The sequence below is a fragment of the Colletotrichum spaethianum genome (genome assembly GCF_022836535.1).
Source record: "Colletotrichum spaethianum MAFF 239500 DNA, contig01, whole genome shotgun sequence".
Classification (NCBI taxonomy): domain Eukaryota; kingdom Fungi; phylum Ascomycota; class Sordariomycetes; order Glomerellales; family Glomerellaceae; genus Colletotrichum; species Colletotrichum spaethianum.
In genome coordinates this window covers 772,802-788,172 of record NW_026054771.1, presented here as the reverse complement: position 1 = coordinate 788,172, position 15,371 = coordinate 772,802, and the positions used below count along the sequence as shown (strand labels likewise).

The 15,371-nt window shown below is 51.4% G+C and overlaps 4 protein-coding genes across 4 annotated transcripts; 3 read left to right on the top strand and 1 right to left on the bottom strand.

Moving 5' to 3' along the window:
• Positions 1-1,784: 1,784 nt before the first annotated feature.
• Positions 1,785-5,452, bottom strand: ColSpa_00207 (uncharacterized protein; the record flags this gene model as incomplete). Its single annotated transcript, XM_049266419.1, is given in 5 exon segments — positions 1,785-2,489; positions 2,548-3,261; positions 3,344-3,894; positions 3,950-4,490; positions 4,502-5,452. 5 exon segments carry the CDS (start codon positions 5,450-5,452, stop codon positions 1,785-1,787), a joined length of 3,462 nt encoding a protein of 1,153 aa, XP_049122376.1.
• A 738-nt stretch (positions 5,453-6,190) lies between these two features.
• On the top strand, positions 6,191-6,958 carry ColSpa_00206 (uncharacterized protein; the record flags this gene model as incomplete). The annotated part of the gene is made up of 1 exon (XM_049266418.1): positions 6,191-6,958. One exon carries the CDS (start codon positions 6,191-6,193, stop codon positions 6,956-6,958), a length of 768 nt encoding a protein of 255 aa, XP_049122375.1.
• Positions 6,959-7,802: 844 nt separating this feature from the next.
• ColSpa_00205 (uncharacterized protein) lies at positions 7,803-8,527 on the top strand (the record flags this gene model as incomplete). The annotated part of the gene is made up of 3 exons (XM_049266417.1): positions 7,803-8,086; positions 8,140-8,365; positions 8,438-8,527. The coding sequence occupies 3 exons, from the start codon at positions 7,803-7,805 to the stop codon at positions 8,525-8,527; spliced, it is 600 nt and encodes a 199-aa protein (XP_049122374.1).
• Positions 8,528-8,768: 241 nt separating this feature from the next.
• On the top strand, positions 8,769-14,144 carry ColSpa_00204 (ankyrin-3; the record flags this gene model as incomplete). The annotated part of the gene is made up of 3 exons (XM_049266416.1): positions 8,769-9,477; positions 9,526-13,796; positions 13,884-14,144. The coding sequence occupies 3 exons, from the start codon at positions 8,769-8,771 to the stop codon at positions 14,142-14,144; spliced, it is 5,241 nt and encodes a 1,746-aa protein (XP_049122373.1).
• Positions 14,145-15,371: the final 1,227 nt, after the last annotated feature.

Genomic DNA, 15,371 nt, shown 5'->3' with positions numbered 1-15,371 from the left:
CAGCGATTCCTGGCTACCAGAAGTTATCCTAGGTTCTACTTCCTCTCACCCCCCCGGTTTGCTTTACCCAGATAGCCTTTACGTCGACCCTGACGCCTATGCCTACGATATGGGCGGCAAATATGGTCTTGCATCAGCGTTATCGGATTATGGCTTCGACCTCGTCACAATCCTTCTTCGATCCGCTAGAGCCGGACAGCCTGGTCGGGACCGCCTCAAGAAGTGGTTTAAAGGTTTTCGTCCATGGAATGACTTCAGACGGGGGGGCTCACACTATCCCAAACGAGATTATGATTCCCTTGGTGCAGTAAAAGAGGGTTCTCGAAATGGCCCAGGTATGTACCAGATGCTTCACTCCCGTATTATTCCAAACTATTACACGCTCACTACAACGTACAAACAAAGGGCATGGGTATTCTTTGATGACGCCAGATTCTACCCCTTGCCTTCACCTAATGCAAAACCACATTTTCCGACTGAGGATGAGGCTTTGGATGAGCGCTTCCAAAATACAAAAAAGGACGAGGATTGGTGGGACCATCCAGGGCAGGCCAGAGCTCGGCATCGATCACAAAAGTGGCACAACGAACAGCGCAGAATATCTCCAGAAAAGACAAAGGTCGAAGACTATCAAGACTCAGAGCTGGAAAAAGAGTGCCAAGTTTCACTGTCTGACATAATAGATGGAACGCATTTGTCTACCTTACGTCCGTTCTGGCAATGAGATAAGAATTCAGCCTAGGGACTGGTAAACATTGAGTGCGGAGGATGGTCAGCATGGGTTTGGCACCAGGCAGGACTCTCGTGGTAGGATGAATTCGGAAAGGATGTTATTACTATAGAATGACTTTAGGTGAACCGACATGGAGTTACCCTAGCTCCTATTTGCTGTTCCATATCCACGACTTCGCAACCAACAGCGATAGCGCAGAAATTTAAGCTGTTTTCCTATGTTTTTTCCTACCTAAAAGGTGACTTTGTAACTGGAGAATATAGAAACCTATTAGCCTCATTGGGTTCAAAGCAATGGAAGAGGAAGGTGTGGGGGCGAGGAAGTTAGGTTGCAAGCCACTGGAATTCCGCCCAGACACTTTTGGTTTTATAGGGGGTGTCCCGTCATAAATGGACAGCGATTGCTTGTGAGGATGGTGTTATTGTTGTACGGAGATATCTATCTAAAAGGGTCGACGGCGAGAATCCTCCGCGAACAGCGAGGATCCTTGATACACTCGAGAAGGAATCACGAGGCCTCCTCGGCCTTGTAAGAGACGAGGAGTCGGCTCTAGATCTCCTCCTTGTGGTGGCGGATGCAGGTATCTGCGCGTTGGGCATCTTAGACTCTCCCCTAATCAAAGTCTACTGAAATTAAGGGGTTACATTAGATAATCGCCTACATTCGAGACCTATTAGATATATTTGCTGCGTCCTCCGGCTTTGACTTGTGTAGGACATCAACCTCAGGACACTTCATCAAGTATACCGCAGCATCAACTGCCATGTTGTAGACTGCTAAATGCAAAGCAGTCCCCCATATTTGTTCTTTATTTTAACATAACTTGGATATCGAGGGTGTAATAACAGGATATGATTCACCATATTTGCATGACCTTAGCGTGCAGTGGTATGTAATTTTTCCAAATATCTAGCACTGCTCACCCTTTGGTAGCCTTGTTCAATGTGAACTTACTTGAAAGCTAAACGTACGACACATCCTGACTACCATGGCTATGCGGACTTCATTATATATATTTGCATCGTTGTTTCCGTCTTGTCATTGATGTCAACTAATGCTCAATGAGGTTTGAGCAAAGCTTAATGATGCAGCTGAGCTTCTCCTCGTACTTGTTCTCTCCCTCGAGAATCTGACTCGCTGGCTGGAACCTCTTCCACACCTCAATAAACTGCCCATTCTCCATTTTGCCGAGCCTGTTGAACGCCGTCTTCAGAACAGTGTGTTGAGCAATCCTGTCGACATCACCCGGGTGCACAGATGCAAGCTCCGGGCCGGCAACGTGGTCCTCGCCTTGCTGCATCCTCGCCATGACGATTCCCAACGCGCTCGCCTTGAAACAGTACGTAATCATGGCAGCCAGGCCGGCAGCGAGAGCCGTGGCGATACTGGACCCTGTCGACTCCTTGCTCGAAGATGTCTTGTCGGCAAGGTACGCCGGCAGACTGCTTCCACCACTCGTGTTCACGTTGACTCCAGGGAAGATAAAGTCGTTGTCCTTCCCGGCATGGCCATAAGCACTGCCATCGTCGTGTGCCGCGCCAATGAGGAAGAATCTTGAACGTCTGAAAGCCGAGGGATAAAGGGGACTTGCAGAGATCTGGTCTGGCGACGAGCAGAACATCAGAACGTTCTGACTGCATGCCCTCTCTAGGACTAAATCCAGAAGCCGCTTCTCTTCACTTCCCTCCGGCGGCACCGGCAGCGTCCATGACATGGAGATGATGGTGGCATTCTTTTCCAGCGCGGCTTCAATGGCCTGCTACTTGTTTAGCTCGTGCATCGTGAAGTGGTCTGGTCGGCTGCCAGTGACTTACCAGGGCTGCAGAGACGGCATCAATTGTAGACAGGCCCTTGTCTGGACTTGTGTGTGTCTTGAGTCGGATGGAGTATATGTTGGCCATCGGGCAAACTTTCAGAATCATTCTCGACATCTCAGTCCCATGGCCCTTTGCTGAGATGTAGTACTGCCCGACACTTCCGTCTTGGTAGTCGAATGTCTTGCCCTCAATGACACGACCGGTAAAGGCCGCGTCACAGCAGTCGACACCGTCATCTATGAGCGCAACAACAACATCCTTCCCCAGCTTTTGGAGGGTATCCGAGACTCTAACCTCACCTTTCGATAGGCGATTGGCGTGTTTCGAGTCGTTGCCAATCTGTTCACGGGATAGGTCAACTGTCCGCTTCCAAAACAAATCCATGCATCCGCCAAACCGCTCCGTGCAGTTGAGCCAGTCATGCTCGGTGACGGGATTAGATCTGGCTGGTTTTGGCACACCACTGGAGGACATTAGCATATCCGTGCCCTTTTTACCATCTCTGGGGAAGACGGCAATCTTGCGCCCAGCGGGTGGCTTAGTGTCAGCTGTACCGGCCATCTGCTCCGTCGAGCCCTCTAAAACCTGAGACGTGTCTGAGTCTAGTTTCTCTGAGTGGCTCTTATCATTCCGGGAGTCGTTGGCATTTTTATTCAGGCGAGTACCAAAGTCTTTAATGTTCATCTGGACCCAGTCTCTGCTGTCGTAGAGCTAAAAAAGCCCAGTCAGTATCGTCTTCAAAGGACAACACTTGAAGGAAGGTCAGAAGGTGGTAAGAAATACGGAGACTTACGTCAGACTGGGCCGGAACGTCGAGATGAACAACTTCGAGCTTTGGAAGCTTTGGTAACCCGTCAACCTCGCTCCACGATCGCAAGACTGCGTTGTTTCCACTCCATTTGAGAGTCACTTCGCGAAGGTCAACCCTGACAGTTTCGGACGTTTCATCATCGGCAGTTGTGTTCCTGACGTGACAAATGATTCGAGGATCCAGGTCTGTCTTTTGCCAGTCGAGATGTTCGACAACGATCTTCTCCAGCGAATTCTGAATCGCCTCGTCGCTGTGAGGAATCTTGCCGCTGTCGTCAACCTCGACTTTGAGGATCCGGCGCACGCCCTTGTTGTAAAGCCATTCAAAGAAGAACTCCATGTCCTGCCGCCCCAGGGCTCGCGGTTTCGGCGCCCTTCTGCCGGTGCGTTTCACGGCAACAATTGGGAACCTGACGTACATTAGTACTTCGTCGAAACGAATGCCGCTGTTTCGGTCTTTTCCAAAACGCTCCTCGAAGACGTGGTCTTGGATCTCTGACGGAAGCCCCTCGTAGTCGAAACAGATCTGGATGTCTATTGACGCTTCTTTAATCAAAGCTTTCTGAGAGTGAGAGCATGTTATTCTTACCTTCTTGAATGTTCTTTCCATACAGAAAAGAGGTAGCCATCTTGATGCTCCTGGTCCTCATGTAGTGCAGCTTTAGCATTCTGAGGATTTTTGCAGAGTTCTTCGCCAAGACTTCCGGGTTTGTCTTCTTGGATCCCTTCTTGGACGAAGCCGACGCCTTCTTCTCCTTCGCATCCGTAACGTCGAACCTCTGAGTGGCAACTCTCTTCAGCGGGGTGTTGGGCGCATGGTCTGCTCCATTCGTGCTGACGTGGATCCTGGGAAGGTCGCCAGTTGACTCATCGAGGCGTTCTTTCTGGTCCTTGGACTGTCTCGGACGATCGCCGTCTCGCTCGGAAGCTCTTTCTCGCTGCTTTCTCTCCTCTCTAGACCTCCTCTCCTGATGCTCTCGTTCTTCCTTCTCTCTGAGCTCAAGCCGTCGCCTGTCATTCTCGTCCAACTTTGATACGAGAGACGCAGAAGCCTGTTTGTGTTGTTCTCGATCCGACAAAGCTCTCCTGCCTGCACGATCACGCTCTCCGCCGGTCTGACTCTTCAAATCCTTTGGGGGACTAATCCTGGCTTCGGCGGTTCCTTGTCTCTGATGGCCAGGTTGATGCTGGCGGCTGCCTTCACATCCGTTCGGTCCTTCTCTGCATTCCGCGCTTTCGTGTATTGCTCCTCCTCTAGAGCCTTGAGGAAGGCCTTTGCTGTCCTCTCATGCTCGCCATAGACGGAGTACTCGACCTCGTCCTGTTTTCCCTCCTCCTTTCTCAGGTACTTTTTGTCCAGAAAGGTTTCAATCGGTCGAAACGTTCCAGAAGAGTTGTTATTCCTGACGATCTCGGCGTCCTTGTCAAGAAGAAGCTTGATGACTTGGACGCGCTCATCAGTGCACTGCTTATACTGAACTGCATAATGAATGGGAGTCCGGTGGGAGCCATCGGGGAGCCCCAAGACGGTCTCGCTCGCCTTCGAGACCAAGTTCCGAAGTACTCCGGCATTGAGATTCTTCTCAAATGCCAACGTCAAACATGTCCTGAGGGATTCTCCTTTTCCGCAAGTCTTGTTGAGAGCATCTTCTATGCACTTCGGGTCGTCGCAGCTGTTCAGGATGTAGTCGACCAGTTTCCAGGTGTATCTCTTTAGTTTGATGGCGCGGTAGAGGGCAGTCTGGCCTTCCTGGTCTGTGATTCTCAACAAGTAAGAATACTTCTTGACCAGTCTCTCAAACAAGGGCTTGATGGACGACGCCGTGAGCGAGTTTTCGTTGTCCTTGTCGTCCACGAGCTGGACGATCTTGTGGAAGAATGTGACTCCGTTCAAACCGACATGGTTCACTACAGCGTGATGATCGATCAAAAACTGGTCAACGATGTCTTCATTTGCTTGGCTGTTGAACTTCGTCTTCATGTCGGCAATGGCTTGTTTTGTTCTCCTGGTGATGTCGTCTTCCTCATCATCCGAATACTCCTCCTCGTCATCGGACTCTGGCCTCAGTCCTCTGGTCTCATCGTCCGACATGATGAAATCTTGAGATGAAAACTACTAATATGGATGTCGGTAAAGGGAAGCAGCACGGTGAATTGCTTCTGGACCAACATGTGTGATCCAGACGAAGGTCGTGGTACGGCGCTGGAGGGGGTTCGAACCGTGCAACGGGTTCCCGGAACAGATCGCATGAAGTCGAGAATGTCCAATGATTTGAGACTGATGGGTGACGGGAATCATTGTTTGAACATCACAGCATGTCCCCAGCCTGATTCTCTCTCCTGTCGCGGCCCCCACTCACCCCTCGCGGTGTATGTATCTTACCTGCTTTGGAAGTACATCAATGTTCCGCGGACGACCAGCCCATTGCAGCAGTAAGAGCAACAGCCCGTCTTACCTGCTTACCCAAATCCCTGCAACCCTTCAGAGCTGCAATGCAACAGCCAGGGATGCGTTCAGCGTTAAGAGACCGTGGGATCCCCGTAAGCAAGGCTGGAGCATTCATGTCCATATTCAGTCTTCAGACACGCGTCATGCACCTAAGGTGACATTGACTATGCATCAAATAGTTTCATCACGCGAGTTCAACCGAAATTGATGCATCGGTCAGCCCGCTGCACCCGATGGCTTGGCGACTCTTCACCAGGTTTGAATCACAGTAACTGGTCCGGTCTTTATTACCGTCCAGTTGAATAACTCACGCATCCCCGCGAATGCCATCACTAATTGGTGACATCCGCCCTTCAGGGAGTCCCAATTTCTACTACCAAGATGTCCACCCCTAACAACGAAAACCAACATCTCGAGGGTATTGAGCAAGAAAATGACGTCCAGGTGTTCGACGTCAGCATGTTCGAGGGGGGCAGCGAGGGGAGCGGATTTCACACCAAGAACAATCCCAAGGACCCATACCAACGTTCTGAAGTGATTCAGCGGACCGGCCGCGGTGTTGACATCAGGTGTTCACTCATCGACGCCGTACACGGGGCCATGTCTGCCAATAGCGATTTCTGGGCGACGCTGTTGGTCTTTCAGTTCCGGTTCGATCCCCAGAAGAGAGCGCGCCGAGTTTCAAGGGCCACAGTCGAGCTCCGTTTTGATGTTTCCGACGCTGGGAACGATCCGCCCGAGGTTGAAGCCATCTCCTTTGACGGGAACTACAGCTTCCTGCCAAGCAAGCAATCCGAGACAATCACCAAGGGAGGTGAAGGAAGTATCGGTGCCAGTTATGGTGCAGAACTCAGCGCCTCGGCCAAGTGGGAAAAGACCGTCGCCAGAGAGACGACGGACGCGACGACCATCAGCGGCGGCAAACTTGTCGTCAAGAATGTGCCACCAAACCGCATCGCCAAATGGACTCTACTGGAGAACAAGACGCTCGAGTCCGGGGTTCCGGCGTCTATACGGGTTGCCGTGAGGATCAAGAGGAGGGATGAGGCGGTCTTCACCTGCGTTCCGAGATTGGAGTGCAAAGCCGACAAGTGGACGTCTCTGGAAACTTTCTTTGGGGAGTTCCTGAGGACGACCCAGTCTACCTGAACCCGAGCTTGAAGTCTACGAACAAGCTAATGGCGTACGATACTGAGGAGTTAGGAAGTGTTGACATGCAAAAGCTCAGTGATGTCACTTTTACGACGATGATACTGGACGCGCAGAAGTAGAGCAGATTCGGTCTGATAGCATAATCTCACTTCTTTCGCTCCACATACGGTCTGAACAACTGTGTGCGAAAAACTGACACCGCCGTGACGTTCGGCTTGCTTTGGTTTCATGTCGACTCATTGGACGGTTGTTCCCCTTAGCTGATTAGGCGAAAAGTCTCGGGCTCACATCACACACGTACCTGTCGCTTCTGGAAGCTCGTGCATCGGCTGAGAGACCGACTTGGGTGCCCAGATCTTGGTATTGGTGCGAACAATCAGGCTGGGGGTGGCACACTAATTTAACATGCATACAGCAAGACGCTTGTCAGGGATTTACCCTCGCACTCCTCTTTCGTCCAGGACAGACATGCCCGGAGTACGGCTTATTACCGGACTGGCGGGTCACCATAGTCATACGTGAGCCTACATTTGTCTGACAGGTTCGCAATCTAGCCGCCAAAGATGGTCAGCAGATGAACTCCTCATGATGTACCTGACTTCCAATGGAAGTATTCCCGGCGTACCAATAGTACCCATCAGAGACTTGCGTAGTGGGTGCCATTTGTGCCGCACGCTGTGCCGATATCGACGTCCTTTTGTGCCAGTTCCTTTGTTCCTGGCTCTCGAGGCTCTTCAGAGCTCACGATCACGCCCGCGCGACATCTACGCAGGTGTCTCTGAGCATCTAGCTCCGAGCGTATAGTTCAGCAACCGCCAGGCTTCTGAGCATCAAAAGCAACATGTCTGGGCTCCAGCAGCCTGAGTTTCACCCTCTGAGCGTCTCAGATCAGCAGGACTTGGGGCCTCTCGACGGCGCAGACGGACCGAAAGACGCCGTAGAGCATTCCAAGAATGAGGAAGACGACACCAAATCGACCGTCTCATCAGAATTGTCAGACACAGACACGTTGGAGCTTCTCTCGCTGGCTTCGCGCCCAGAAACACCCGCCACCGAGACAAGAAAGCTACCGAGGGAGCTTGGTTTGAGCACGCCTGGGTGGTTCTCTGACTTTACAGATTATGAGTACGTCACAGTCAAATACCTTCATAGAACCTCATGGCACTGACATGATGAAGTGTCATCACGATCCATGGACTTCGCGACAATCACAACACCGTGTGGGAGTCGAGCAGCGGACAGGCATGGCTTCAGGACTCGCTCTTCAAAGACCTCTCCATCCGGCAGCTCGATTACATGTATGCCATTGATGACTCCGCACGGATCTTTCAACCGGATGGGATTCAAGTTGAAGCTCGGAACCTGCTGCATCTGTATGCTGAGAAAAGGCGCAACCTTCCGGAAGTCAGTAACTGCCTACAGCACATGTTGCTTCACGGCCTTTATGTAGTCTTCACTAGCTTACCTTTCCCACAGACAGAGATCAACAGGCCGATTATTTGGGTGTGTCATGACATTGGCGGCAACATCTTCAAGCAGGTTGGCTTTTCGTTTCCACTCTGCTGAGTCCATGACTGACAACCAGAAGGCTCTGATCGAAGCTTGTCGAGCCACTGTCCGTCAAGACTTTGACGATATCGAAACATGGGAATACACAAGGGAAGCCCGAGACCGGATTGTTAAATTTTCCACCGTGATGGTAAAACAATTATCCTTCCCTTTCTTACATTTATGATGCTTCCTGTTTTTGATCGCCAACACGTTTGCGTTGCAGATATCCCTTGGCTGCCCTCACAAGACAGAGTCCATGGATCGTCTTGAAGACGAAATCCATAACTTGATGACCCTGCCCGGTCCGGAACTCACAACCGGGCTGGTAAGAAAAGTCAAGAATATTGCCCGCCAAGTGAACGATATCAACACTAAGTTCCTGATTGCCAACTTCTTCTCGCGGTTGTTGCGCATCAACGTCTTTCCCCTCCAGTCCATTCTCCCCTCAGCGGACAAGCAAAAGCCTACGGATGCAGGAGTTTCGGAGTCAGTCAAGAACGATTCGGAAGTCGCAGATGCCGGCATCAGCGTGAAGGACGGCATTGAGGAAGAAGGTGGCCAGAATCCATTTCCTTCTGAGAATGTTGACGGCGATGGAAATGCAGATACTCGACAAGCCAAGCCTACTACATCTTCAGCCCTGGATACGCAAACTGAGAGAGTTATTGACACGGAACCTGAGCAAGACAACACAACTGATTCCGCGGTTGTAGTGGCCAAGAACAAAAGGGAAGCATTCAACAGTGGAGAGGGTTCCCAGAAGGCTCTGGTCGACCATGCCTTTGCACGTGCATCGCCATTCAGCCGATACACAAGCTGCCTGTTTGACATGTTTGAGCGTTACAATCGGCAACGTGAGGATAATATCGATCATGCTTCACTCGTCAAGGGCAGCGAAGGCCTCGTCGACGGTGATTTCAACTGGGTGTCCTTTTTTGGTACGAGGATTTGCGAAGGCTACTATGGTGAGTTGGATCTAAACTGACTCTTGAGCATCACTGAAAGTCATCTAGTCATAAAGGTCAACCACGACCTCAACGATTCTCAACTCGCCCTACTGTCCATGATGCCACCTGTGAAGCCAGTCAATCTGCACATCGATCCCGAGTTGACCCAGACACTGCCGTTTCTGGACTGGATTTTCACACACGAACGGTTCAAACGGTTTAATGAGAGCATCGGACCTTACACCTTGTGCATCCAAGGGACCGATGAAGATGCGTCACGGATGGCAATGATTTCCCAACATGTGTATACCAGGTACGAGGAGGAACAGATTCACAAAATGGTATGGGGAGAACCACAAGAAAGCGCTGCTTTTTACTTCCAATTCGACAAGTTTGACAGAAGATACAACGGCATCAAGCCTATGCTTGTCACCTTCCTCTCGAAGCTGACCTGGCACATGTGGTCGAAACCCGGGGAAGAGCGAGCGACTCGTCGCGTGTTTGAGAGCCTGGAATGGTACCGCAACTTGTCGCTTCCGGGGCTTTTCAACCTCTTTACAGAAATGAGGCGGTGCGCGGACGTGGGAAATATTGCCATCATCTTGAGCTGTTTCGACAGCTGTGTGGAAGAAGAGCGGAATTGGTTCCTCGCAAGAGTGCTGGAACACCAAAGCCGCACCGATGTCAATTATCGGCTCGTCATCACCACAAGCATGCAGGACCTATTCCTGAAGGATTCCCTTCCCGAAACGCAGGTGATCTCTCTGGACGAGTGCCCTGCCCCACTGGTCGGGTACGCCATTGACGAGAAGGAGTTCGATGCTAACGGACTTTGGCCATACCTAGAGGACGTGCTGAGGAAACGTCCGGTGTTGAGTGCTCTTGCCGGAAGTCTGAAGAATGCCATCGAGCAATGCCAAGCATCTCCTTACCTTGGCTACAGGATTCTGGAATGGCTTCGTCATTTTGGACGAGGGCTGCCCGTTGCCGAAATTGCCGCAACTGTCGAGCGTCTGCTACCCGCCACACCCGGGAACATTCTGTCAATGTTAATCCACGCTTTGCCTCAGGATAAACGAGTACTGGCACTTACGATCTATCGATGGGTGAAATATGCTCTAGAGCCATTGACCGTCGAGGCACTTGGCCATGCTCTGATTGTATCAACAGGGTCAAACACGTCATTGCTGGACATCGACTACGAACAGCTGCTTCGGGACATCACTGTGATGTTTGGTGGTATTATTGTCGTGAAAGATGGCTTCGTCACGTTTTCAAACGACTCGTTTTACGACACAAGCGTCCCCAACGGCGATGAAGACGAGAAGCCAGCATTGGTCCATGGCGTCCTGGCCGAAGCATGCTTGAAATACCTGATGCACCAGGAAGTGTTGCAGTTGTACGCCAAACTGTCAGTCGAGAACTATGGAGGAGACGTTTTAAGGAAGCCTCTTTCATCACCTCAAGACTCCATGTTGGAATATGCCGTTCGGTTCTGGGCGGAGCATTATCGTCTTTGCGAGTCCCATCGGCCTATCCAGCTGGCCCTCGATTTCTTTCACGGTACGGAGACGAGAAACAGATGGGCCGAGGCGCATTATCTTCTTTCGAACCCTTTTACACGCATTCACAGAGGTTATGTGTCCTCTCTGCCGTTGATGGCTGCATTAGGGCTCGAAGACCTCGTGTCTCGGCAAGTCGAAAAAGACCGAAACTTTGATTGGTTCCATCGAGACGCTTGGCTAGCCATCACAGAAGCCGCTAGAAACGGTCACGGAAGTGTGGTTCGTAATTTGCTGGAATATGTTCAGGTTGAAGAGCCGGGTCTGCAAGACGCAGTCACCTGGGCTACATCCTCTGGCGATGAGGGGATGTTGACTCGGTTACTGGATAGCGTTGGTATTCTTGACAGCTTTTCGTGGCCCAAAGACATTCTATCTCGAGCAGCGGCGTGTGGCTCGGAGTCTCTAGTTTCTGCCATCATCACAGCTGGTGTCGATCTAAACGAGCGGAATAACGACACCGGAGAGACGGCCATTCACACGGCCATTGCCTGGGGCAGTCAAGGAGTGGTCAAGCTCCTGTTGGATGCCAAGGTTGACTTAAGTGTTCGAGACAATTTTGGGAGAACTCCCCTTCTCTTATCTGCGGATGTTGGTCATCCAGAGATCGTCCAGATGCTCGTCGACGCAGGAGCCGATGTCAAAGACAAGAACACAAGCGGTTTCTCTGCTGTTAGCACCGCCATCTATGCGGGTGAGCACGCAGCACTAGCACGACTTCTCGGGGCCGGGGCAGATCCCGGCCCTGGGGAGCCTGCCGAAAATCTTTCCGAGTCACTATCACCTTTGTCTTACGCCGCTGAGCAGTGCAGGCTGCAATGCATTCGACTTCTTCTTGAGAAAGGGGCAGACGCTTGTATTGAATCCGAGCGAGGAAGCCCTTTGTATCTCCTGTGCAACTGGCCTCATGTCGCCGAAACCTGCCGTCTTCTCATCGAGAGAGGCGCAAACCCCAACCAAGTCTACAGTGATAAGGACATGCTCCTATTTCGGGCCTTGAAAACGGAAGATAAGGAACTGGTCGGTCTCCTTATTGACAAAGGTGCCAACGTGGACCTGTTGGACGCAAACGAAAACGCAAGCCGTGAGACACCCTTTGGGTATGCTATTTGGGCTTGTTCACTTGAGATGATGGAGTTCCTTCTACAAAAAGGAGCTTCTGTAAACAATGTCCCTGAAGGAGCCGTGTCTTCGCTCTTCACTGCAACCTTTTGGAATACCGACATCAAAAAGGCCGAGCTGCTCCTACAACACAAAGCCGACGTTCACTGGACAAGAAGTGACGGCTGGACCGCCCTTCATGCCTGTTATGACATGCCGGCATTTGTGTCTCTCCTTCTGAAGCACGGAGCGGATGTGAATAAGATGGCCCAGTGCGGGACTCCGTTGATGATGGCGGCAAGGTGGAATTATCTCGATACTCTTAAGACCCTCCTCCATCATCACCCGCTACCGAAACTCGACTTGAAGTTTGATTACGATCCAGAGGACTTCGAATACGGCATGACAGCACTGATGATTGCGGTCCGGAGCGGCAACCATGAGGGTGCGAGCCTTCTTCTTGAAGCGGGAGCTGGGCTGGACGATAAACTCAAGGACGCCGGATTCATCATGCAGACAGCCAATCCTGATGACTCTCAGGCAGCTCAGAAAATGATGCGAGATTTCCTGGATCGTGGGGCCAAGGTTGACCATGAGGATGAGGACAAGAACACTGCGCTCCATGGACTAACTTCATCGACCCCGGTCAAGATCTTGGAGATTCTAGCTGACCTAGGCGCTCCGGTGGACTCTCCAAACCAAGACGGGCTCACGCCGCTGGGAGTTGCTGTGAAGAATGGCAACATGCCCGCTGCAACATATCTCATCTCCAAGGGAGCCCGGGCGGATGTCCAGAACCCCAGCTTGGGCAACTTGCTTCATTTAGTCTGCCAACAGGACTACCCGAAAAATGAGACCGCCTTTGAGCTGTTCAAACTTCTCGTTGGTGCCGGAGCCAACTTGAACAGTGCCGGCCGAGAGCCAGCTCGCGAATCGTTGCTGCACGCCGTCGTGTGCGCGCCTTTCGAAAGACGCTCACGAACCAAGATAGTCCACTATCTGGTCAGCCACGTTAGTCCAGCCGTCGACGTCAACGCCCCTGGTGGAGACTTGGCATATCCAATCATTGCTGCTGCCCGCAAGGGCTACGACGATATACTTCAATATTTCGTCCGCCACGGCGCCAATATCAGTGTCTCTGACGATCTTGGCCGTCGTCCTATTCACTACCTAACCGGTCTCGGGCGTTGGAACTCCAACACGAGGCCGGTGCGAGTCCTTCTCAAGGCCAATGTTGACATTCAAGTAGCGGACAAATTTGGACGAACTGCTCTCCATTGGGCAGCTGGGTCCAAGGACCTGGAACTTCTTGAGTTGATTCTTAGAAAGCTTCCCAAAGGATACAATATCAACGTTCGAGACGGGGATGGATGGACACCGCTCATGTGGGCGTGTAGAACTTCTCAAGGTGCCCCATTCCCGGTCATTGACAAGCTGGTCACTACCTTGGGCGCCGACATCTTCCCCCGAAGCACTGATGGCGAGTGGTCGGCGATGAAGCTTGCGTGTCTCAGCAACCAGGAAGAAGACATCAAGGAGTTGCTGCAGCCTGTCGGGCATGAGAGCCAGCACGACGGCAAAGATGACTTTAAAGAAGTCTGGGACGTTGCTTTTCACAATATACCACCGGCACCGCCTCATTCCGGTCGTCCATACTGCGATAGCTGCTTTGCAGTAAGTTATCCCCTTTGACTCCTTGATTGAAATTCTTGTTCTCGTTCATTTCAACTGACAATCACTTTTTTCTTCTTTTCCCTGTAGGGAATGGTAGGAACACGTTACAAGTGCACCATTTGCGACGACTATGACCTGTGTTTCAAGTGCTTTCCAAGTCGTGATACAATGCACGATGCAAACCATGAGCTGAAGGAGTACTACGAAGATTGGTTTGTGGGCGAGGAAGACAGTGATTCTCCAGAAGAAGATGATGGCGCGGCTGGTGCATCGGACTCGAGAGAGGAAGACAAACCGAGTACGGACACGGACGATGAGGTTGAATACGATTCGGAGGTCGATGACTGAACCAGATAGACGCTTGTGGCAAGTGTCCGCTGCCTTGAGAGATTCAAATAACCAGTTAGGCGCACGAGTTAGTCTTCTATGAAACCTTTCATGTTGTGTTTTGCTAACGTCGTGTACCTCCAGTCCTCATTCTACCGAGCCTGACTTGATTCGCCTCATCAACTTCCAGGTTACATGTATCTACGACCCAACCCCCGACTTCGATTCGACTTCAAAGTCTCACGTAGGTCAACGTATATTCACATGCCATCAAGAAGGTATCCTCGCTGAGCAAAAAGCCATCCTTTTCGGGGGGTTCCTTTTGAGGGTCTCCAGGCCCTTGTGAAAGACGAGATCATTGCGTGCTTCTGCCTCTGTGTAAGTTAGGCTGTATCCTGCGTCATCAACTGGTCGTCTCTCGAAGTGCGTTTCTTGTTAGAAATTGATGCACGGGTCGGGCCGGATGCATGTCGATACGCGCCTGTCAGCTGCCAGGAACGGGGCACCACCTCTCCATGATACCGACGGGCTGGGAACCAACGCCAGAAGACGAAGCAAGACAAGATGCAAGGAATTATGAAATGATCTTACCGAGGCGGATGAATGGTCCGTATATGATAGTACGGCTGATTGGTCGGGTGGCGAGGGTGGCGAGTCCGGGCTTTGATCGCAGGGGATTCACTATAGAAGCAACCGCAGACTGCGGTTCTTCTCTTGTGTTCTTGTTCTACCATACTTGATCTCAGAAGGTTGTGTGAAGCCGAGACCTCTACGCGGGTCTCACCACACCACCTTGTCTCGGCCGTTGTGGCTCAGATACGGCCTTGGGGTGAGGCAGTACGCAAATGAAAAAAGATTTATGAAAAATATACAACCCCAGGTATTTGCTGGTCGTCACCGATCCAACTACTAATCTGGCCCTCAGTGGTCTCTTCCGGAAGGAGCGAAGGCAGCCTTTTCGTAATGGCTTCAATAACTTGAGGTGGTGGGCATTGCTCCTTGAAATGTAAGGAGCGGAGCATAGTAATTGCCGATAAAGAACAGTCTCATACGGCGAAGTCGACCGTTTTGTTCACGTTTCTCGCATTTTGGCACTAAGGGATGTCCCTGTAACAGGGCCAAATTCGGGGTTGCCTTAAGGACACCCTTGATGCTCAGGCGCGATGAGTGTGGGAGTATTGATTGTTGGGTATATTTGCCCTACTGAACGAAGAGGAAGAGGAGAATACGACCAATTTTGGTGGCTCG